The sequence below is a fragment of the Pseudopipra pipra genome, chromosome 1 (genome assembly GCF_036250125.1).
Source record: "Pseudopipra pipra isolate bDixPip1 chromosome 1, bDixPip1.hap1, whole genome shotgun sequence".
Taxonomy (NCBI): Eukaryota; Metazoa; Chordata; class Aves; order Passeriformes; family Pipridae; genus Pseudopipra; species Pseudopipra pipra.
Genome location: NC_087549.1, coordinates 153413190 through 153435627, shown reverse-complemented (window position 1 = coordinate 153435627; position 22438 = coordinate 153413190). Strand labels below are relative to the sequence as shown.

Genomic DNA, 22438 nt, shown 5'->3' with positions numbered 1-22438 from the left:
TCTTTGCCTCTTTTCAACCCCTGCTTTTGAAACCCCCCAGAAAACTCCCTTTTGCTGCCCTGATGGGTTTTTTTGTGCCCTGAAAAGTGATTTAACACAACATATCACTGTGTCTTCAGACCCTTGGACTGTGCAGCACCTTATCTGCTTTGTTTACTGCCAAAAATAAGCGTGTCTTGCAGTTCACCCCTGACAGTTGCACAGAGCTGAAGTGGCTGTGGGGGAGCCTGCTGGGCTCTTTTCTACCTCCTCTGTCCTCAGCAGAAATTAGTTTTAAATTTAAAATGCTGTGATTGCTAATGAGAGTCGGTGTGAACTCTTGTTTTTAGAAAATTGTTTAAACATTTAGAAATTTTACTGGTGAATATGGAAATTATGATCTTGAGCCTCTGAGATGGGCTGGAGGTGCAGCTCAGGCTGTTTTTGGAGACACTTTGTATTCCTGAGGCATAAAGGTGAGGAGATATATAACCTATATGTGTATATATAAGGTTAAGAAAGGGAGATATACCCTTAGGTTTATTAACTTGCTGATTTTTTTTGCCATTGTGACAGCTCCTGCCTGGGAGGTTATAAATAAACCTACTATTGATCTGATGCCTTTGGAGAAGAATTCCCGTGCAGTGTGTAATGCTGATAAGTCGGCAGCTGCCTGTTCCCGGGTCCCCACATCACATCCAGCACTTGGCTTTGGGATGGACCCTTGAGGAGCAGTTCTGACCCCAGATCACCGAAAAACACACCTCTGATGGTGTTTTCTATTTTTTTTTTTTCCCCCTCCTGTTGCTGGAGTGTCCCAGCGAGTCCCTAAAACGCTGCCCTTTCGCCCCTGTCCTGCAGGAAATTTAATCTCCCCGGTAAATGACACCCAGAGCTATTTTGGAGCTGGGCTGCAGAGGGAAAGCAAAGCACGTCAGCAATTTGACTGGGGGAGGACAACCCAGGGGAGGGGTGGGGAGGAGGGGGTGGCACAGCCTAACCCCGGGCAGCAAAGCCACTGCTGGGGGACTTGGGGGGACCTTCTGCCGCACGTCCCTGCCATCGCTGGGGTTTCTGTTTTATTTTCCTGGAGGGGGAAAGGGGGGGGAAACCCAAACCAACATGGTCTCCCCATGTCCTCTGTTCCCCTCTTCCCTCTTCCCCCTTCTGTCACCTCAGTAGGAATCGGCTTTTTCTTGCCCTGCCCAGAGCTTTGTTCTCCTCAGACTCAGACAAGACTCCAGGTAAGACCTAAGCCTTCAGCTAAGGAGAGGTGGATTTTTGGGGATGCTGATTTCCAGCAGGAAGTGGAGAGTGTTGGTAGCTGAGGGAGGGGTGAGGTTGTTTCTGTGCCGTGCTGGGGTATGTCTTGCTTTATGAAACGTATTTGGGGGATGAAGCTGAAGGTACAGGGAGTAAATCCATCCTTCCTCTGCTCCAAACCAAATGTGGAGTGTTTTGCTTTATTACTTTTGACCACATAATCAAATGAGCAAAGATCATCCTCCAGAGGAGAGAAGAGAAGAATCAAGTTTAAAGCTGTTGATTCTGCTGGATACATTTTGTCCCCAAATTTGAGACAGCAGTGCTTGGAAAGCCTGGAAAACATGTGGTTCCTGTGGAGAAGTGGCAGCAAGGAGTGCTTTGAAAAGTTTCATTTCCAGGGCATAATCTCAGAGCTGCTTTTCTCTCCAGCCAGGGCTTTTTTTACCCCCCCTGAGTTCCTGCCCAGTGTCAGCACAGATTAACTCTGCAACCCCCCACCCTCCTCCCGGTCCTCCCAAGGGCTCTGACGAGGGATGGGGGGAGATGGAGCCCGACAGCTGAGGCTATTTTGGGCCCTCCAGCTCAATGGGGTGGAGTGACTGTAATGACAATGACGTCCACTCGTTAAAATACGAGGGCTTAGGTCGGAGCCGCTGCCGATTGTCACCGAGGGAATTCTTTGTTCGTGTGGGAGCTGCGATCCCGCGGCTGCCTCGCATAGGAAATCACGTGTGCTGAACCCAGACCATTCCTGTCTCTACAAGTCTGGGTTTTTTTTTTTTTTTTCTGGGATCTGCCACAGCTGCTTCTCTCCAGGGCTGTGTGTAAAGCAAAGGCCAGTCGGGCGAAATTTTGTAAGGAAATTTTTTTTGTGGTGAAACTGCCAGAATTTAGGTCGCTCCTTTTCTGTCCCCGGGGTGGCAAACCCAGAATTTTTGCCTTTTCCCTCCGTTTGTCTCCTCCATTCTCACCCCTACAGAGCAGGAATGAGCATCACTGTGAGCCTGACACCTCCCTGGTGCTTTAGCCTTTTCTTACTTCAGATCAGCCTTGTTGCCTTTAGGCTCAGAAAAATAGAAGGGGAAGGTGCTGCCGTGGAATCTTGAGGGGCTGATCTGAGCAGTTTTAGGCCTGTCGAAGTTTCTGGGGTGGTTTTAGAGCTCCATTGAAGGTGGAATCTGAAGTGAAGCCCCCATGCTGCAAGTAGGATGAAGTCTCTTTGCTGCATGGAGCTCTTGGAGCTGTTGGTGTGTTGTTGGAAAGTGCTGGAAAGAGGGAAGAGCTTTGCAAGCAATAGGTGTGTTTATATCCAGGAAGAAAGATAATATGTGCTTTAAGCATATAAATCATCCAAGTGCCTTCAGTCTCCCATGTTTTTCAATAAGTGTGTGCTACTAATGTGCTAGAAGGTGATCTGACTGCCTTGCCCAGTAGATTTCACTAACCAGGTGATTCATTCTTGGTTCTTTTTGGAATTGTCTAAATGTTTTGGCTCCTGTTTGCTGCCAGTCACTGGAAACGCCCAGGTTATCGATAAAGGATTAATAATGGGAGCACGAGGTCAGGCAGGTCCTTTCTGAGTCCATTGGTACATTTTTAGCCCTGCCCTGAAGGTCAGAGCTGTGAGATGGTCTTGCCTCGAGCAGAGCCTTTTCCCCCGGGGGCTGCTCACCGTGTTTGACACCATGTCAGCCCCTGACCTGCTGTGAACTTTCCCTTGAAGGAATCTCCCGTGGGTGTTGGATTATGATGGAGGCAGTAGATGGCAGGGAATGCAGACCAACCTTACTCTGGACCCAGTTAGAAGCTCCTTGCAACAGGCTCAGTGTGTCGCAGGATCTCGGCGTCCGACATCTCCAGTACGGGAGATGGATCCACCACGGAAAGCTCATCCAGTGACCTTTGAACGTGCCAAAATGGGTTGTCCCTCACTGAAGTGCAATTCAGAGTAGCCCAAGCTAAGCCCTGAGCCCAGCTCCTCGGCCACAGATCCCGTTCCTGCTCGGCTGAAACGGGCATGGGATAAATTCTGGGATCTGGTGCAAATCTGTGCTTGCTCCTGATTTAGGGCTGTGATGGGCAGGGAGCTCTGGGTGTGCTGGAGTGCATTTCACCCTCGGAGCACTCCCTCTGCTGGGGTGGCTCCTGGGCCCCCACTAGAGCCCATCTGATGTCACCCAGCCCGTAGCTGACACCAGACACTGGTGCTATTTCCAAGCTGCCCATTCCCTGGGAGGCTGTTGGAAGCAGGAGGGCAGCAGGAGGTTACTGCTGCTTCCCCTCAGCAGGATCTTAAGCATCAAAGGAAACCCACATTTCCCATTTGAGGACCCACCAACTTCCCTCCCCACCCACGAATTCCATTTCCTGATGGTTTTAGATAGAACAATACATGCAGAGATGTCATGTAAACTGGAGTAATACCAGCACTGCCTTGATTTTTATCTGCAGCTTCTGCTTTAGTGATGTTCTTTGAAAGCTCAGGATCCAGAGGCGAGAAGTTCCCTGTGAATGTTGCCCTTCCCATCAGGAAAGGAAGGAGTACAAGGCTTAGAAGTTAGTATTGCAGAGAAAGTCCTGGAAACATGAGATCTAAAGGCAAGAAAAATACCCCAAATCAGTGTTTTTTGACTTGGGCAAAGAAAGGGTAAAAAGAGGATTGAGAAAACGAGCAAACAGGAGCATGGTGGGCATTCATGTGGTATTGAGAGAGCCTCTGTGCTTCTCATCTGTGTTTGGCCTTCGGTGATCTCTTGGATTTAGGTTTATCCTCCCTTGGGCTTTACATCCCCAAAGTCTCCTTTATGCAGGTGTGCAACTCGTGGCCACCTTTGCCTCAGGAATGTTTTAGGAGATGGATTACACGGTGCTTTTTGCACTTTGCCCAGAGTCAGGGTGGGGAGGATTCCCTTTCTAGCCACCCAAGTGAAAGGTTTGGACAGGGAATAACCTGCCACCCCTGTCCTCTGCTGCCAAAGAGCATCATCACAGGCTGCTGATGGCTTGGGGGGGCAATATGCCATGGGAGGAGACCTCTGACTCCTCGAGGGTTGGTGAAGGTTTTCCAGGTTCAGATCAGCATCGATGAAGCAACACGAGACCAAGCCATGAGCCAGCAGAGCACAGTGAACCACAGGAGGTCAGGAGATGGAGCCAGGCTGGGAGAGCTGGGGGGGTTCACCTGGAGAAGAGAGGGATCCAGGGAGAGCTGAGAGCCCCTGGCAGGGCCTAAAGGGGCTCCAGGAGAGCTGGAGAGGGACTGGGGACAAGGGATGGAGGGACAGGACACAGGGAATTGCTTCCCACTGCCAGAGGGCAGAGTTAGATGGGATGTTGAGAAGAAATCCTCCCTGTGAGGGTGGGGAGGCCCTGGCACAGGTTGCCCAGAGAAGCTGTGGCTGCCCCTGGATCCCTGGAAGTGTCCAAGGCCAGGTTGGACGGGGCTGGGAGCAAACTGGGCTAGTGGAAGGTGTCCCTGCCCGTGGCAGGGGGTGGAATGCGATGATCTTTAAGGTCCCTTCCAACCCAACCCATCCTGGGATTCTGTGGCACCACCACCAGGACTCTCCATCTCCTGCTGACTCTCCTGACGAGCTCCACTTCTGAGTACTCCAAGAGGATCTGGAGAAGCCACTGCAAGGGACTTCTTTGCTTGTCCAGGGGAAGCAGGTGTTGGGCAGAGACTGGAAGTGGAGGGGACAGGAGCAGGCAGGAGGCCTTGGGTGGCTGCATGGCCGAGTTTGGCTCCTGGGCAGTGATTTATTTGCATTATCTGACAGGTCTGGGCACTTCTGCCTCTTTCCCCCCCAACGCAAACCAGTGAAAAATTGAATGAATAACAACATAATTAAAATTACAAGTGCTGCCAGTTTTCCTTTGGCGTGCTCAGAATTACCCCAGATGGGAATGTGATCTCTGCTGCAAATGATTAATCACAGAGGGATTACATGGGGAAATGTGACACTGGCAAATGTCTGAGATTTATTGGAAAGGGCATCTGCATTGACTTGGTTTATTCATGCTTTGTTGTCAGTCCTGTCCCTTCCAAGGGAGCTGTCCTGGCACTTGCTAAGAGTTATCATTATTTTTTTTAACTTCAAGAGTTACTGGATTTTTTTAAAAGTTTAAATGAACATATACATAACCAAAATTAATGTAATTATTTACTAAATTGATTGACAAGTTACAAGTTGATTGACAAGCTGATTAACAAGTTATGCTGTAGAAATATTAAATCTTGTCCTTTTTGCATGTTAAGTTTGTTCTCTCCTTACTCCTAAATATAATTATGAGCATAATCCAACATGATGCATTTTATCCCATTTAAAATTAGATAAAATGTGATTTATCTCATGCAGCCTGTCTGGTCTGTTAGATGTGTTAGATACTTCTTGCAGCCTCATCCTTGCCACAGGTTAGGATTTCATGCCTGTTACTGGATTTCATGCTCTCAGCACCCATAAAACAAGATTTTTTTTTTTTACCCCTTTTTTCAGACAGGGACTGAAGATCCAAGAGTTTGAGTGTCTTTCTCTTATATAAATAAGTAATTCAATAGCAGAGCAAGGAATAAACTGTGTTTTTCTTTCTGACAATGTCAGAAATAAATGTGAAAGGTAACAATGAACCCTATTTCCACTGATCCCTGGGTTTTCCTCTGGATCTTGCCCATTCATAATGGAGTAAGAAGCTCGGGGTGTCAGGGCAGGTGGTGGAAACTGAGGATGGTGCTGGTTACCCCGAGGGATGTGGGGTCTGCACCCTGCCCTGGGAGGGCTGTGGGCTCCTGCTGATGGAGAGAAGGGAGTTGCAAACACCAGGCAAGTGTTTGGGAGCAACAGGAGAGGGAGGCTGGGCCTTGAGGCCACTGGAAAGAAGTGTCTTGGGTGGATTTGGTGCATCAGTCTGGTTCAGGAGCAGAAGCAACAGGCACCAGGTGCAGCAGCTTCCCTGTGTTTTGGCTGTTCTTCACTATCAGAGGTACTTGGGCTGTGTTTGGGCACTGCTTAGCATGGAAAAGAGAGGAGGAGGATGCACAAGAGCTTTAGGAAGTGGTCAGCATTCCTGCTCTTGTAAGAGCCAGCCTTTGAGAGCCCTTTCCACGCTTCCACAGAGCAGAGCTCTGCTCCAGGCATGGATACATCTCCTGGGCTCCAGGTGAGGGCAAGAAAGGTGGTTTGAGAGAAGCCACTGTTTGCTGGAAGGTCCCTGGCTGGTTCCCAAGCAGGCACCTCTTGTGTCCATTGCCATCCCAGTGCTCCAGGCACTTCTCCATGTAATGCAGGGCTCAGTTTGGTGGAGAGTTGAAGCAACTTTGTTTTTTTTTTTGCTCTTTTTGACGCTGTGGATTTGAATCTGAAATGAGTCTGAGTGACACATCTATCAGAGACAACCAGGGAACCAGGAAGGATAAGACATGGCAATGTCTCCTGAAGATAAATCCAAGTGCTTTGATGACACAGTGCAGCCTGAAATCCAAATTAATGGCCCTGAAAGTTCAGGACATGAGCTCTGAGCCCGTGTTTTCATTGTTAACTCTTATTTCATGTAGTGAATGGTGCTGCTGGGCTCTCCAGAGTACAGCTTGAACCCCTTCTGAACACTGACATGGTGCTTCCCCAAATTAGCAGAAGACACTGATTGTCAATCAATTGGCTTCAGTGGAAATTTCCACTGACTTCAGTGTACTTTGGCTCCAGCCCCGGGCTCGTATCTGTGCCTTCAAACCATTCATGCAGCTTCTCTGCCTGCAGCTTTGCAGGTGTTTATGGAAAATACATTTTTAAAGCTCAAGTGAGGGCAGAGGTTGGAGGTATTAAGAGGGACTAAAGGAGTTCAAACTAGTTCACTGATTTCTAGACCACTTTTAGACCAAGAGAAAACCAGAGCTGTGTGTTCGTTGCAATTAGTATTGAAGGTGGGCCATTAACAGAAAGTCAGCTTGTGTTGGCACTAATGACTTCAAGTCAATCATTCTTTACCCTCTTAGTGTTTATTAAAAATGATTTCCCCCCATTATTTTTTTTCCCTTCCCTCCCAGTTTTAATATTTGAAACCATTTTCTTTAATCTCTAAAGTTTTGTGGTGGAATAATGAAATTAGTTTAGAAAAGAACAATCTCATCCAAAGGGAAAACTCTTTGACTGCTTCTTGTCATTTTGTATGTTCTTTGGAATGAGAGAGACAGGATAGGACAGGACATGGTGTATTTTTCCTGCTAAATATAGAAAGAAGACCAGGTTTGGTTTTGCCTTAGGTCTGTGACCCAAATGAAGTTGGAAGTTCGACTCAAAAGTAGCATCTTCAATGATAATAATGATCACAGAGCATCCTGAGCTGGAAGGGACCCACAGGGATCATTGAATCCAACTCCTGGCCCTGCACAGGGCACCCCAACAATCCCACCCTGTCACCGAGAGCATGGCCCAAAAACTTCTTGAGCTCTTTTAAAAAAATATCATTTGGTATTTTTGTGACCACTTTCCCAGTCTTTATTTTTGATGGCAATACGTGTTTTTCAATCCTCAGCAGCATAAATGGAATGGAAATTGCAATTTTATTCACCTTCATTCATGACTTGCCATGTACCTCAGCAAGTACATTGTCATATATATACTGTGAATGTAATTATTTCATAATAACTATAAAGACCATCCCTGTCTTGATATGAATAAGTAGGAGGGGAGCCAAGAAACAGGGAAAATGAGTGATTTTTCCCAAGGTCATGCAGCAGGTTGATCCAAATCCCTCTCCCTGGTGCCACCAGTGATTTCCACATTAACATTAATACACTGACAGGAGCTGGAGAAGAATGGGAAAATTGTGATTTAAGAGATGAAAGCAGGTTTTTTGACCTGCTCCTACTGATTTCTGCTGGAGCTGGAGGGGGGATTGTGAGAGCACCTGCCATTGGGTGAGAGAGTGGGTGGATGTGTGGCCAGCAGGGAAACCAAACTGCTGGAGGATTAAGAAGGATATTTCTGTCTCAGTGACTGGGTTTTATTTCCTTTCTGAGTTACAGCACAGAGAGCCCTGGTCCCTTTGCTTTTTGTGGCACTTTGAAGGTGAAAAAGCACAGATGTGGGAGCAGCACTGTGATCACCCCCGAGTAGGACCATTCCTAAAGCTCAGACAGGAGCTTTTCAGGACAGGGATGTCTGGAATCATGAGGCCAAGGAGATAAAACAGCTTAGAGAGAAATGGTGCATTGAAGTCTCCAGGAACCTGGTCTAGTGTGTGGCATCCCTGCCCATGGCAGGAGGGTTGGAAATAGATGATGTTTTAGGTCCCTTTCAACTCAAATTATTCCATGATTCTTTGGCTTCCAGAGAGGCTTGGAGCTGGGAAGCTCAAATTCCTTACAGAGCACCATCAGCAGGTCTAATCCTGCTCCCAGAGAGAGTCAGCTGGTGCACAGTTACTGGTGTCAGTGGGGTTGAGAGCAGATCTTTAGCTGTGCTGCACTTGCCAAAGTAAATCCTACCCAGTCCGTGCAAAAGGTCCCTTGGAGGGTTAGAGGTGGAATGACTCCAGCAGAAGGGAAAGAACATCCAGAAGTGCATGTGAGGAGCGGTCAAGAAGGAAGGAATGTTTGTGGTGTCTTGGGGGGGGTGCCCTGAAGGAGGTGGTTGCTGTTGGATTGATCTCCAACAGCACAGGGGTGGGTAAAGTCTGTGTGTGAGTGAACATGGCTGTGAAGATCAGCACCACTGATTGCTTTGGGATTTCCTGGGGCACAGTGGCTCCAGAATTGCCATGAGCTTTAGTTTTCAGCTCTGCTGAAGCCTCATCCCCTTGGCTGGTCCATATCATCAAACAGCTGCAGGTCAGTGCACGGGTCCCTCTGAGGGCAGCTGAGAATAAGCAGGTGATGAAACATCTTTCCTGTAATCCCTAAGCCATGTGGGGCTCTTCTGGAGAAGGGTGGCACCGTCTGGATTGCTGTGCCCATCCCCTGGGGCAGTTCCTTCACGTGGCTTTGCACTCCTGTGAGCATAATCACAGAATAATAGAATCAGAGGTTCTCTTATTAGGTAGGTCTGGGTTGGAAGGGACTGCAAAGATCATCTGGTTCCAACCCTCTGCCATGGGCAGGGACACCTTCTACTATCCCAGGTTGCTCCAAGCCCCATCCAACCTCGCCTGGAGACCTTCCAGGGATGGGACAGCCACAGCTTCTCTGGGCAACCTGTGCTGTGGCTGCTCCATTCCTGGAAGTGTCCACGGCCGGGTTGGACAGGGCTTGGAGCAACCTGGGCTAGTGGAAGGTGTCCCTGCCCATGGCAGGGTGGTTGGAACCCAACCCAAAATGATCTTGAATGTCCCTTCCAACCCAAACCATCCTGTGGCTCTATGATGGAGGAAGTATCTTGATGTTTAGACACATCTCTCAGAATTTAATGCCCATTTGTTTCCCTACAATTACAGAACTTGCCCATATCTTCCAGAGCATTAGTGAAAGGGACCATCATGTTCCTTCTGTATGAACTGCCCAGAGAGGTTTAATTTGCTTCCCATGGGGAAGTGATCTCCCTTATCCACCAGCAGTTTGTTAACCTCAAATATAGGAAATCTTCAAGGCCAAAAACATTCAAAGGCCTTCTCCCCCGTCCTGAGAAGGACATTGAAAACCTGGCTGATCCAGATGACAAACATCCTGATACCACGGGAGTGCAGTAGTTCTTTGCTTGCACCCTCTAATCCGCTCCCTCCTGACACATTTTGTTTCTCCCCCTTTAGGAAGGAAGCCAGGATGGATTACAGCTCCCTCAGCGGGGTCCCCCGGTTCCTGACCCGGCCCAAGGCATTCATGGTGTCCGTGGGGAAGGATGCCACCCTGAGCTGCCAGATCATCGGAAACCCCATCCCGGTTGTGAGCTGGGAGAAGGACAAACTGCCAGTCCAGTCTGGGGGGAGGTTTAAAACCACGGAGGACGGGGATCTCTATCGGCTCACGATCTACGACCTGAGCCTGGAGGACAGTGGCCAGTACATCTGCCGGGCCAAGAACACCATCGGGGAGGCCTTTGCCGCCGTCAGCATCAAGGTGGGGGAGGAGACCACGGTGACAGAGCAGGCCCCTTACTTCATCCAGAGACCCTCCAACATCAAGGTAACCCTGGGAGAAGATGCCATGTTCAAGTGCAAGGTCCAGGGCAGCCCTCCCCTCTCGGTGAACTGGGAGAAGGACGGGAGGCACCTGCGGAACCAGGCGGACGCCGGGCGCTTCCAGATCGAGTCCGCCGGGGAGTCCAACGCTCTGACCATCCAGTGTGCCCGGCTGGGGGACAGTGGCACCTACACCTGCCGGGCGGAGAACCTCATCGGCTCCGCCAGCGCCTCGGCCGCGCTGGTGGTGGAGACCCACGGCTCCTCCAACCCGGGCAGCAGCGCCAACTTCGACTCCAGCTGCGGGAAGACGGCGTCCTTGCTGTCCCACTTGCAGAAGAGGCGGGAGGAGATCAGGAAGATGGACGTCTCCCACGGCACTCTGGACTCGACCTCTGCCCAGTCTTACTCCGAAGGGTTGTCCGGCATCGCCTACGGGCTCTCCCGGGATTACGAGCGGGCGGCGGGGCTCTCCAAGGGGGCTCGGAACGCCACCTTCGGGGCTCTGACGCGCACGTGCAGCGTCACGGAGGGCAAGCACGCCAAGCTGAGCTGCTACGTGACGGGGGAGCCCAAGCCGGTGATCGTGTGGAAGAAGGACAACGAGGTCATTTCGGAGGGGCGGCGGCACGTCATCTACGAGGACGACCAGGAGAACTTTGTGCTGAAGATCCTCTTCTGCAAGCAGGTGGACAACGGGCTGTACACCTGCACGGCCTCCAACCTGGCGGGCCAGACCTACAGCTCCGTGCTCGTCACCGTCAAAGGTGGGTGCTCGTGTCTCTCACGTGCCTGCGAGGGGACAGCCAGGGCACTTCTGAGCTGGGGTGGGGGCAGGAGCAAAACTGGCACCAAACCCTTGTTGGAAGCTTGTCCATCCATCTTTAGATAGCTCCTGTTGGGAGGATTTTCCGTATTCTTGCTCTCAGAGGAGTGGGTCAGATGAGAGCAAAGATGAGTGGGATGAGAACAAAACCCTCCCAATGAAAAGGGGGTTATGCACCGGAGTGGATGACCTGGGCACAGAGTTCCATCACTGGGGAGTTTTTAGGAAGGGCATTAAAGAGGTGCCAGCCAGGGATGGATGATGTGGAACTGGGAGGTTGTGGGGCAGCTGGGGCGAACTCAAGTCTTCTGAGTAGGACTTGAACAACCTGGTATAGTGGGTGGCATCCATACCCATGGCAGGGGGTTGCAAAATAGATGGTTTTTAAGGTCCCTATAAGATCTCTGAAGGTCCTATCAGTCTTGGTTTTGTAGTAATCTAAGAGATCCATTACCATGCTCTGGATCAGTGACTGCTAATGCCCTGTCTGACCCTCCAGGCTTTAATCACATCTGGGTTTGTATTCCCCACAGGGTTTGCCCACACTGGCACATGTGCCTTTTAGACAGTAGTAGAGGAAACTCCTCCCTACAAGCTGAGTGTGTCTGGCTGCCTTGGAGATCCCTTGGGGCACCCACCCCAACTCTAATTACAGTCCATCTCAGTTTTCCTGTACAGTAACCCACCAGCAGCCTTGTTCTTGCCAGGCCCTTAGCCTTTTCCCAGCTTGTGTTCCTGGATAGCCTGTATTCCTTGTTTGCTCCCAGGAAATCCAGCAGGCCCAGCATGCCTCTGTTTGCCGTGGTCAGTGGTGATGAACTTGACTTCAGAGGGTCCCTCAGTGCTGGTGGAGGTCAGACCAAGTTCTCAGTGGCAACAAAAATGTGACACAGAGATTTCGTAGAATCCCAGAATGGTTTGATTTGGAAGGGGTCTCAAAGATCATCCAGTTCCAACCTCCTCTGCAGGAACACCTTCCACCAGACCAGGTTGTTCCAAGCCCCATCCAACCTGGCCTCGGACATTCCAGGAAGCTCTAAATTTTCAAGCTGCTCTCCCATCTGGCAAGGGGACAGCAGGCAGTTTGCAACCCAGGCAGCACCTGTAAATTAGCTGCCAGAGGCTAAAGATTTTGCCACTGCAGTGGTAAAACAGGTTTTAAAAAACAGTCAAACGATTTTTTCCCTGGCAGGACAAGATATTAGAAATCCAAATGAGCAGGAATCTGTGTTCTATGCTTGTCTTTAAGACTCTCAGCTTTTATTTGCTTTTCTGGTTTCCCTTTTCTGGACCTCTCTTTTCACCCTGCCTTTCCTGTCAGTGGCTCAGTGTCCATCAGTGACACCTGATCCGTGGAACTCGCTGGCTCTTGTCCCACCCATTGCTGTCCCTCAGAGGTGCTGAGTGGTGTTGGGAAGGGCATTTGTCCTCTTCCATAAAGCTGGGATTACCTCAGAGCTGGAGACTGATCCTGGCCCTCGGGTGGGTCATGGCTTCGAGGGTGCCTCAAGCTCAGTTCCTTGCACAGACAAACAGCCCCTGCTCTGCCTGTGCTTATGTCATTATTCTCTGTGGGAATTAAAGGAATTAATTCCCACACCTCCTGTTCCAAAGGAGATGGGAAAGCATGGGAAGCAGCGGGTCTGGGAGCAAGCACCATGGGAAAAGGTTTATTTATTGATCAATGTCCACTGTCCAGAGATGCCTGTGAGTCAGAAGTGGAAATGTTTATGGATTGTTTTTTGGTTACCCTGTGCCATGTCTGGCTTTCTGTCCAGGCCAAGGCTGCCATGGAAAATCTGCATGTATTGGTTATAATTAGGCCCTGATAAATGACTCTCCCTTGTGTCACCAGAAGTGCTTCTGAGCCCTCCCAAGACAGCTCAGAATGATACAGCAGCAAAGGGAGCTTTTAATTCTGTCATTTATGTCACTGATGATGCCATTTGCTCACCTGCCATGGGGTTTAGGGGGGGAGATTATCTTTCCACACAACCTTCCCTTTGCTCAGTCATGTAGAAGAGGCTGAATGCTCCAAGCAGCCACCCTTAGAATCATAGAATCTTGGAATAATAGAATTATAGAATATCCTGAGTTGGAGGGGACCCCAGTCCAGCTGCTGGCCCTGTAAGGGACAGTCCCAAGTGCTTTTGGTCTTTCTGCAAGTAACAGTATATTTAGAGAGCCTGTGACACTGCATGCAAAGTGTGTGTCCATAGACACACGTACCAGGAAACACAACCTTTGTGGGTTTGAATATCCTCTGGCATTTTGGTTTCACAGAATTTTAACACAAGAATCAGAGTGAGAACTTTTATGGGTCTTTTAAAGATAATAATAAAAAACCCCAGACTTCTTAGCCCAGCATCATGTCTGTAAGGTGACTCTTAGTGGTCTCTTGTGGCATGGGAGTGGGCACAGGTCAAACCTCCAAAATCACAGAATCAGAATGGTTTGGGTTGGAAGGGACCTTAAAGACCACCTCATTCCACCCCCTTGTCATGGGCAGGGACACTTTCCACTAGACCAGGCTTTTCTGTCCAACCTGACCTTGAACACTTCCAAGGATGGGACATCCACAGAAAGCCTCCTACACTCTGTCAGTCTAGATCCTGGGGACCTGAGGACCTACAGGACCCAGGTTCCCAACGTGTTTGTGAACACTTTGCTGAACTTGTGCCTTAAAGATCACTGAGCTGAAAGAAAGAGATTTTTTGAGCTGTTCCTAAATGAGGTTTAGTAAATCAGACTTAAATCTCAAAGGAGAGGCTACAGGGCAGAGAGTCACCCTCCCAGTTAAGGAAAACTGAAACTTGGTTAGATTTAGAAATGTGTCACAATCCATACACTGAGCTGTAAAAGAAGTTGGAAAATTCTTCCCGAGATTAAACCTTTAACAAACCAGAGAGTGGGGAGGATGGGAGGCACATGAATAAACCAGCTTGAGTTTCCTGAAGGCTTTGGAGGTTTCCCTAGGCTTGTAAAGTTAGTGAGAACAGCATTCATGTCTCCATCCTGGGCCAAGCAATGTTCATCCGAGTCCCTGAATAAAGTAATCAGATACTGTATGGAAAGGTTAAAGGTTGCAAGCCAAACAGGGAGAAACAGGCTGGTGCTGAGGCCACTTCTTTCTCCCTCTGATCTGCAGTGATTTTGGGTGACCAACATCATGAGAGTCACACTGGAGATCTGAAGGAGAGAATTGCAGCTTGAGAAAAGTGGAGTTAGAAAGGAAACTTGGAAAACGCAATAACTAGGAAGACCAAGGGCACGAGAGGATGGAAGCTTGTCTATCCATCTTTAGATAGCTCATGGTGGGAGGATTTTCCATATTCTTACTCACACTGGATTGCAGAGGGAAAACTTGCCTCTGGAATAATAAATGGAGCACCTGTGAGAACACCAGCAGTAAGCAAGAGGGAACGTAGGTGAGTGAGAAAGTGAGGTCCAGCAGACAGATGTGCCTTGGGAAGGTTAAGAAAACACTGGCTTCTCTGCAGGCTGCACCTATTCTTAGCAAAATATGTGTTAGCAGGATTTACTTCTTAAAAATAACATCATCTCACTGCCTGTTTGCTTGTTATGGGCCAGACAAAAAAGCCTATGAATCTCTGGAGAAATATCTCCTCGAGACAAACGGCCAAATTCATCCCTGAGCTGATTTCTTGCAGTTTCCTGCAAACTCCACGAGCTGCTCTTGCTCTGTGCTCCCTCAGGGTTTTGCTTTGCTGTGTCTACCTCACATTTTCCCCAGTGGGTAGGTTTTTTGCAGCTTTCTTTTTTAATCTCTTACCTTAATTGCATCTCTCTGACCCGGGCAGGGGGCTGATGAGTTTGGATGCCTGCTCTCTAGTTATGTATGGTTCTTCTGTAGACCCCTGACCAAAATTAACTCCCTCTGTCTTCTCAGGTACATGCTGGATCATGCAAAGAGCATGATTGAGGAGGAGGCTGGTGGGTTTTGGAGCCACTGCAGCAACTCCAAAGCAGAAAAAGGAGTGGGCTGGGTGCATCCCAGGCTTTAATTCAGTTTATCAGCTGCTGCCTCTCTGAAACTCCATTCAGAGTGAGATAAGACACGTGTGCACATGTCAGCAGGACGAAAGCAAAGTTGTTTTCGGAGGGTATCTGTGACCCCAAGCTGCCAAAGATAGCCTTGTACTGACTTTTCCTGGCTGGGAGAGCAGTGCTGCTACTGCAACACACACACGAAAGGGTCAACCAACCCTTCTGTATTCGTACATTTAAGAGCTTTTTCCTAGAATAGCTTTTTTTTTTTTTTCCTTCACCTTAGGTACTGCTTAGTGCCTGTAAAGGGAGAGGGGTTAATGATATGCCCAGTTGCTCCCAGGATGGGAGTGCACTTGTGTTCTCCTCAGGTGCAGCTCGGATTTCTTTCTGGCCCCTGCGCATTCCGTGTGTTCCCAGTGTCAGCTCCAGTCTCCCTCCCATCTCACACAGCAGCACTGCATCCAGCTCCCAGAGCCTGGCAGGATCCTTCTGATCAAAGCTTTCCTGCTCTGATAGCAGAATGGTTTGGGTTGGAAGGGGCCTTAAAGCCCATCTCATTCCAATCTCCTTCCACCATCCCAGGTTGCTCCAAGCCCCGTCCAACCTGGCCTTGGACACTTCTAGGGATGGGGCATCCACAGTTTCTCTGGACAATCTGTGCCTGTGTCTCACCCCCACAGACAAGAATTCCTTCCTAATATCCCACCCAACCCTGTCAGTGTGAAGCCATTTCCCCTTGTCCCATCACTCCAGACCCTTGTCCAAATTCCCTCTCCAGCTCTCTTGTATCCTCTTAAGATGTACTGGAAGGTTCCTCTTGCTTGTCCTGTTTCATCCCCCCTTAATGGGAGCATGGGGTGTTTCCAGAGGGTGATACATGGGATTGCAGGGCAGGAGTCTGAGTTTCCTGTTGTGTAAAGGAAAAAGGACAATTGCCATGTGGAGTATGGGCAGGGCAGGTCTGTGGAACCACAGCTGAAGGCTTTTCAAGGCAAGACTTTGACCTGCCTTAAATTGAGGTGCATTAAGGCAAAACATATATATATATATTTTTTTAAATGACCAAATTGACACGGTCAGTGAGTGTCATCATGTTCCTGAACATCCTGTGTGGATTCCTGGTTTTAATCTTAGGATAACAACCAAGGTAGTTGATAGCATTGCCCCCTCCAGGTGTCCTGTCAACCCCTCAGAGTCTGATATCTTACTTGAATTGAAAGAGGGGAGGTGTGTATCAGGTATTGGGAAAAAATTCTTTGCTGTGAGTGCGGTGAGGCAGAAAGGGGTCACAAAAACCAGCTGGGAGCTGGCACGGTGGTTATCAGAAGGTGAGGGTACATATCAAGACATGATCTCTCATGAAGGATGAGTGGTGATGTATCAGCACTGGCTAATCCAAGTCTGTGACCTGACTGTGGCACCAGTCCCGTGGCTGTGACCACCAGCTGTCCAACTCCCCTTTCTCCACTTTTGGTCTGGGGTATCAGGATGATGTCACTGCTCAGCTGTCACTGGAATTAGACATGGTTCAGTTCATAAAATGACTTCCCTCCCTGTCATGCAGCTGTTCTGTATGTTTGATCCACACTCTGGTTTCTTCCTAAGCCAGAGCTCTGCAGCCCCACTGCTGGAGGGAGGCAGAGGCACTTGGGAGACTTGGGCTCATTCTCTAGTTCTTTGTCTTTTGTCATTGACAAAAGCTGATACAGGGTCTTTGGTGCTGGTGGGGAGCACAGAAAACTCCTCCCTCAGTTACTTCTGTGCTTTCCCCACATCAATCCTGTGCTCAGCCACCTCCCATCTGTCTGTGCCCTTTCAGATGGCTCTGCTGAGTTCACTTCTGCTGCAAGACCCCTAAAACATTGGTTCTTGCACCGGCTGAGCAGCTCAACTGCTCACACTCACTGAGAATTGCTGCCCTGAGCTCTCTCCTATGACCAGATTGTTTGTTATTGACCCAACTTTTGCAGGATCACTTTTAAGGGCTTTTACTCCAACCTGGCCTTGGACACTTCCAGGGATACAAGGGCAGCCACAGCTTCTCTGGGCAACCTGTGCCAGGGCCTCCCCACCCTCACAATGAAGAATTTCTTCCTAAAATCCCATCCAAACCCACTCTCATCACAAACTCTTGTTCCTCCCTTTCCGTTTTCACCCTCTGAAGAACCCGCCATACCCTTCAAGGAAAAACTGAAGGACCTCGAGGTGAGGGAGAAGGAATCTGCCACCTTCCAGTGCGAGGTGCCCGTTCCCGGGACAGAGACCTCCTGGTTCAAGGAGGAGACCAAGCTGAGGCAGAGCAAGAAGTACAACATCGAGGAGGAGGGCACGTACCGCCGGCTCACCGTGCAGAACGTCACCGCCGACGATGACGCCGTTTACATCTGTGAGATGAAAGAAGGGAGCAGGACCATTGCAGAGCTGTCTGTCCAAGGTAAGGAAGGCTCTCAGTGTTGTAGATTGGGCAGGTCTTGCCTGCCATAGTGTGAGATTCGTGCATGACACTCCACACTCGACCTTGTGAGTGGCATTTGCCACATCCATGTGTGCAGCGAACAAGAGCGGAGTCCCTTAGGGTGTGAGAGGAATCATAGATTATCCTGGGTTGGAAGGGACCCACAAGAATCACCAAGTTGTGCTCCTGGCCCTGCACAGGACACCCCAATAATCCCACCCTGTCCCTGAGAGTGTTGTCCAAAAGCTCCCGGAGCTCTGGCAGCCTTGGGGCTGTGCCCACTGCCCTGGGGAGCCTGGTCAGTGCCCAACCACCCTCTGGGGGAAGAATATTTTCCTAATATCCAACCCAAACCTCCCCAACACACCTTCATGCCATTAAATGAAAAGAAATGGTTGGTCAGTGGGTCCCTGGAGCTCCTGCCAAGGTATATCTGGGACACAGGGTCAGGGAGCAGGGACAGACTGAGTTTCTGCACAGGATATGTCACCCAGTGGGGACCTCTGCTGAAAGGGCCTTCTGAGGTGTCCTGAGCTGTAGCCCAGCACTGCAGACTTTCCTCAACATGACCACAAGCACCAGATGGGTCCCCTGCCACTGTCACACACATCTTGTGTGGTGTCCTGTGAACACAGGGGTGAATCTTGTCTGAGAGTGGTGCTGACCACGCTGGGAAGAGGGTTTAGCAGCTGTGGTTTGTGGTCTGATGTGTGGTGCAGGCTGCAGTCAGCACCAGGGTGATTTAGATTGGAAACCAGATCCACACTCCAGATCCTTGGCAGCTGGAGCTGTTCTCTGGAGCTTGGAAAGGTGATAAGAAAAGGACAAAATGTGGATATCCAGGTTTAAGTCTCCTGAGTCTGGTGGTGGTTTCAGACTGAAGTGGAAGTAGGTGTAGATTTGGGATGGTGTAGGTGTAGATTTGGGATGGTGGAGGTGTCTCACATTGAGTAGACACAGACAGCAGAGTTGCAGGCACTGGAGACCTGTCTTAGCTACAGGATTGGTCTTGTCCTCACTCACTGAAAGCCTGACCTTACTCCCAGTAAAGCCAGAGGGATTTCTTCTGTACACAAATTGCTGCAAGACAAGCTGGGTGATGTATTCCTTGTGCAAATTCCTTTTTGCATCATCAGCAAAAGGCTGAGAGTGCCCACAGGTGGATGCAGGAGGAAGAATTTAGTCTGGAGACGTGGGATAGTTCAGACAGGCACTAATTGTTGCACTTTCCATTAGGTCTAGACCAGCCAAGCTCTGTTAGTACGTTTGGCCCCAGTGGGACAGCTGGTATTTCTTTACTTGTTTGTGCTGTAATGGTATGTTCCATTAAAGAGAGAGTGACTGAGCCAGGTGGAGCTCCCTGGAGAGAAAGGAGGCAAAGCCTTCCTGGGGGAGCCTTGTGCCTGCCCTGAGAGGAGAAGCTTGGAGAGAGAAAGATGGGTTTGGGAGGATGTGAGAGCACGTGGCTGGATGTAAAGGGCTGCAGGGGATGGGGACACTGCTGAGGGCAGTGGGGCCAAGGAGGAGGAAGATGAGCAGAGAATGATGAAACCTGTGCCTGACCTGTTGCTTCATGAGGGAGTTCAGCACTGCTTCTCATTAAACAGCTCTGGGTGAGGGCTCTTTCACCTTGCAGAGACTGGTCTGGAGCTGGAGCCTGTCACCATCTGTCAACTGGGGTTGGCTCCTGAGGCTTTGTCCAATCTTTCCTGTGAGTAGTCACATCTTGTAACTCTGAGGTTATTCTATTATGTGGTAATAATCACAGTCATTTGGAAAGGACACAAATAAGTGCAGTTCATTCCACATGAATTTCTGGGTTGATTCTAAGAAGAACTCTGAGGGTTTTTGTGTATTTCCTGTGAATTCAGGTGACTGACGCATTTGTCATCTTGGTTATGTAACTTACTGGTAACTTTTGAAGGAGGTAAAATCCCAGAGAGAGGCAAGAGACCTGTCTGGCTTAAGACTGACCTACTTCAGCAAAGTTTTAATTTGAATTCCCAGCATATCTGGGCATTGAAAGCTGTATCACTGTCAAATCTGCTCTTGGCAAGGCCAGGTACACCTTGTGTTTACCCACAGCAGACTCTGTGTGGTAGATGAGAAACATGAGTGACTGCAGTCAAACAGGACTGTTTTTCTCTCTTTGAAGGCCAAAATGAGCCCTTGGGGTTATCTGTTCTGTACCCTCAGAGCCTGGGAATTTATTTAGGGGTATCTGCATAGTGTCTATAATATTTTGATTAGGTGTGGACTCGTCCTGTCACGGTCGAGGTGGGCCAGCGTTGCCAAAATCTTTAATACCTGCCGTTTGCTGACCAGGGTTGCTTTCTCATTTTGAAGGGAACATAATTAAAAAGCTTCCACGGAAGACTGCAGTGTTCATCCATGACACAGCCACCTTCTGCGTGGAGCTGGACAACGATTGCCAGAACGTCCGGTGGCTCAAGAACAAGGAAGAGGTGAAGCCCAGCGACCGCATCTCCATCACGCGCTCTGGCAAACAGCACACCATGACCATCCGAGAGTGCAAGGTGGAAGATGCTGGGGAGATTGCCTTCCTGGCTGATGAAAGCAGGACTTCCACCCAGTTCACTGTGACCAGTAAGATTCCCGTTTATTTTGGCCTCGGTGCCTTCCCCAGCGAGCAGGTGCTCCCGCGTTGTTTTGGGAGCCACGTGGTGTGATTTGGTTGTCCAAAGGCAACAGAAGGTCTGGTGTCTGCCCACAAAAAGCCAACAGCCTGAAACATGAGTGTTATGAGATGTTTTGGAGGGATGAAAACACAGAGAGAGGAGTCAGAGAACCACAGAGTGGTTTGGGTTGGAAGGGACCATAAGGATCAGCGAGTTCCAACCCTCAGCTGCAGGCCAGGACACCTTCCACTAGACCAGGTTTCTCAGGGCCCCATCCAACCTGGCCTTGAACACTTCCAGGGATGGGGAACTCACAGCTGCTCTGGGCAAGAGCAATCCTGGGAAAGGGCATGGCACAAACCTGTATCTTAATTGACAGAGCAGTAGCAGCAGGAGCAATGTAGTTGAGATTGGGTCTGAAATGAGATTTTGGTGAAGTTGTCTAATTTTGTTTAGCCTTATTTTGATGGCACTGCATTTCCCAGGCAAAACCTGCTTCATTTAAGACAAAACTGCACGTGGTTTCTTGCTGTGCTGCAGTTCCAGTCTGCATGTGAACAAATAATCCATTCTAGTAATAATTTGGGAAGAATGATGCTTTTTTTTTCTCCCCGCTGATTGCAGTCAGTGGCAAAACAGAATCTTTGATTTAAAGATTAATAACTACTGTGTTATCTAAACTTGGCTGGCACATTCTGATGCCAATGAACTAAAATGAGAAAAAAATTCCTAAGTGTCACATTTGGCTTTGTGACAGTTTCTAAGGTGTTTGGAAAGCTGTGACATCCAACCAACTCAATGGGAACAACAAAGTTCAGTTTGATTTCAGACTCTGCTGTTTCAGTTACGGAGAAAGTGTTGATCTGATGGAACAGGAAAAAGGTAGGAAGCTGCCTTCCCACAAAGAGGTATCGCTGAGGAAAATATTACATGACCATTTCTGATGGTAAGGTCAAGAGATCTCATTCCAGGGCTTAATACTCAGCTTAATGTTACCCTAGTGGGACCTTTGACATCTAGCTGTGACCAGAGTTACTGACAGGTTGGTAACTGTGCACCCCAAAACACTTCTGAGTCTATTTATGTAACATCTCTGACCATCTGCTTGGAGAATCCTGTGTACTGTGCTCGTGTCTTCTTCAAATTAGCTGGAGAAAACTGGTGTTGGCTGTTCAAACAGCATTTATAACACACAGGCAATGTCCGTATATCATTTGCTCAGTGTCCTGTGTTGTTACTATGCCCGTTTTAAAGGTGGGTAAACTGAGGCAGGAAGAAGATCAGTTGTCCCAGAGCTCAGATTTTAGTTTAGGCTCATCCTACAGGCTCCCTCCACAGCTGTGAATAGCTGAGGATGTGCAGTGTGGGATTGTTTCACCCATCTCCCACACCTTCTTTGAGCTGGGATGGGTTGCTCCCGAGAGTGCTGTTCTCCATGGGATTACAGCTGGAGCCTGCTTGGCTGACTTAGCCCAGACACCTTTCAAATAGCCAAAATTAAATGAAATTAATCCTTTGCCATGTCAGTAGAGGTGTAACTAGAGTGTATCAGATAATTGCCAGTTTCTGATGATATCAGTGGCAGCACGTAGTGAATAACCCTGATGGGACTTGAGTCTTTTCCAAAGGATTCAAGAGGAATGAGAAGGCTGAACATAAATATTCATTATGCAAATACCTGCAGGGAGAAATTTGTGGCCTCAGGTACCATAAAATAATCACATCTCTGCAATTATAGGGTCTCACAGTGGGGACACTGTCTTTATGTCATTTCCTTTTGAAGTTAATTCTCAAAATCTGGTTCTGCATAAATTAGTAAAACAGAGATCCCCAATGATACTATCAATTAGCTGTAATTAACACAAAGATACAACAGATCTTCTGAGTGGGGATAACATAAAATACAGAATCAGGACAGAGAACAAACACCCACAAGGAAAAGGCTGCAGAGAACATCCAAGCCTGTGTAACAGGCATCTGAAATGTCCATAATTCCAAGAGGTTTGAACAGCCTTTGGTGGTGGTTTTACCCATCTTCTGAGTGAAAATGAAGAGCTGAGTGTTAGTCTGCTTTCCTCAGGAGCTGTGTAGGCAGCAGGACAGGTCTGTATCTAGCACTGAAGAGTTAAGTCTACAAAATGTTTGTTGAAGATT

General features: G+C 48.8%; 1 protein-coding gene across 1 annotated transcript in view; it reads left to right on the top strand.

Annotated features, from left to right (window-relative positions):
* The first annotated feature begins 989 nt into the window (after positions 1-989).
* The window catches only part of OBSCN (obscurin, cytoskeletal calmodulin and titin-interacting RhoGEF), a 153024-nt gene continuing 131575 nt past the window's right edge, over positions 990-22438 (top strand). Inside the window, exons 1-4 of the mRNA XM_064639721.1 lie at positions 990-1223; positions 9985-11120; positions 17355-17624; positions 19992-20252. Of these exons, the coding sequence (XP_064495791.1) occupies positions 9998-11120; positions 17355-17624; positions 19992-20252 (1654 nt within the window). The 5' untranslated portion in view covers positions 990-1223; positions 9985-9997. The remainder of the gene's footprint in view (positions 1224-9984; positions 11121-17354; positions 17625-19991; positions 20253-22438) is intronic.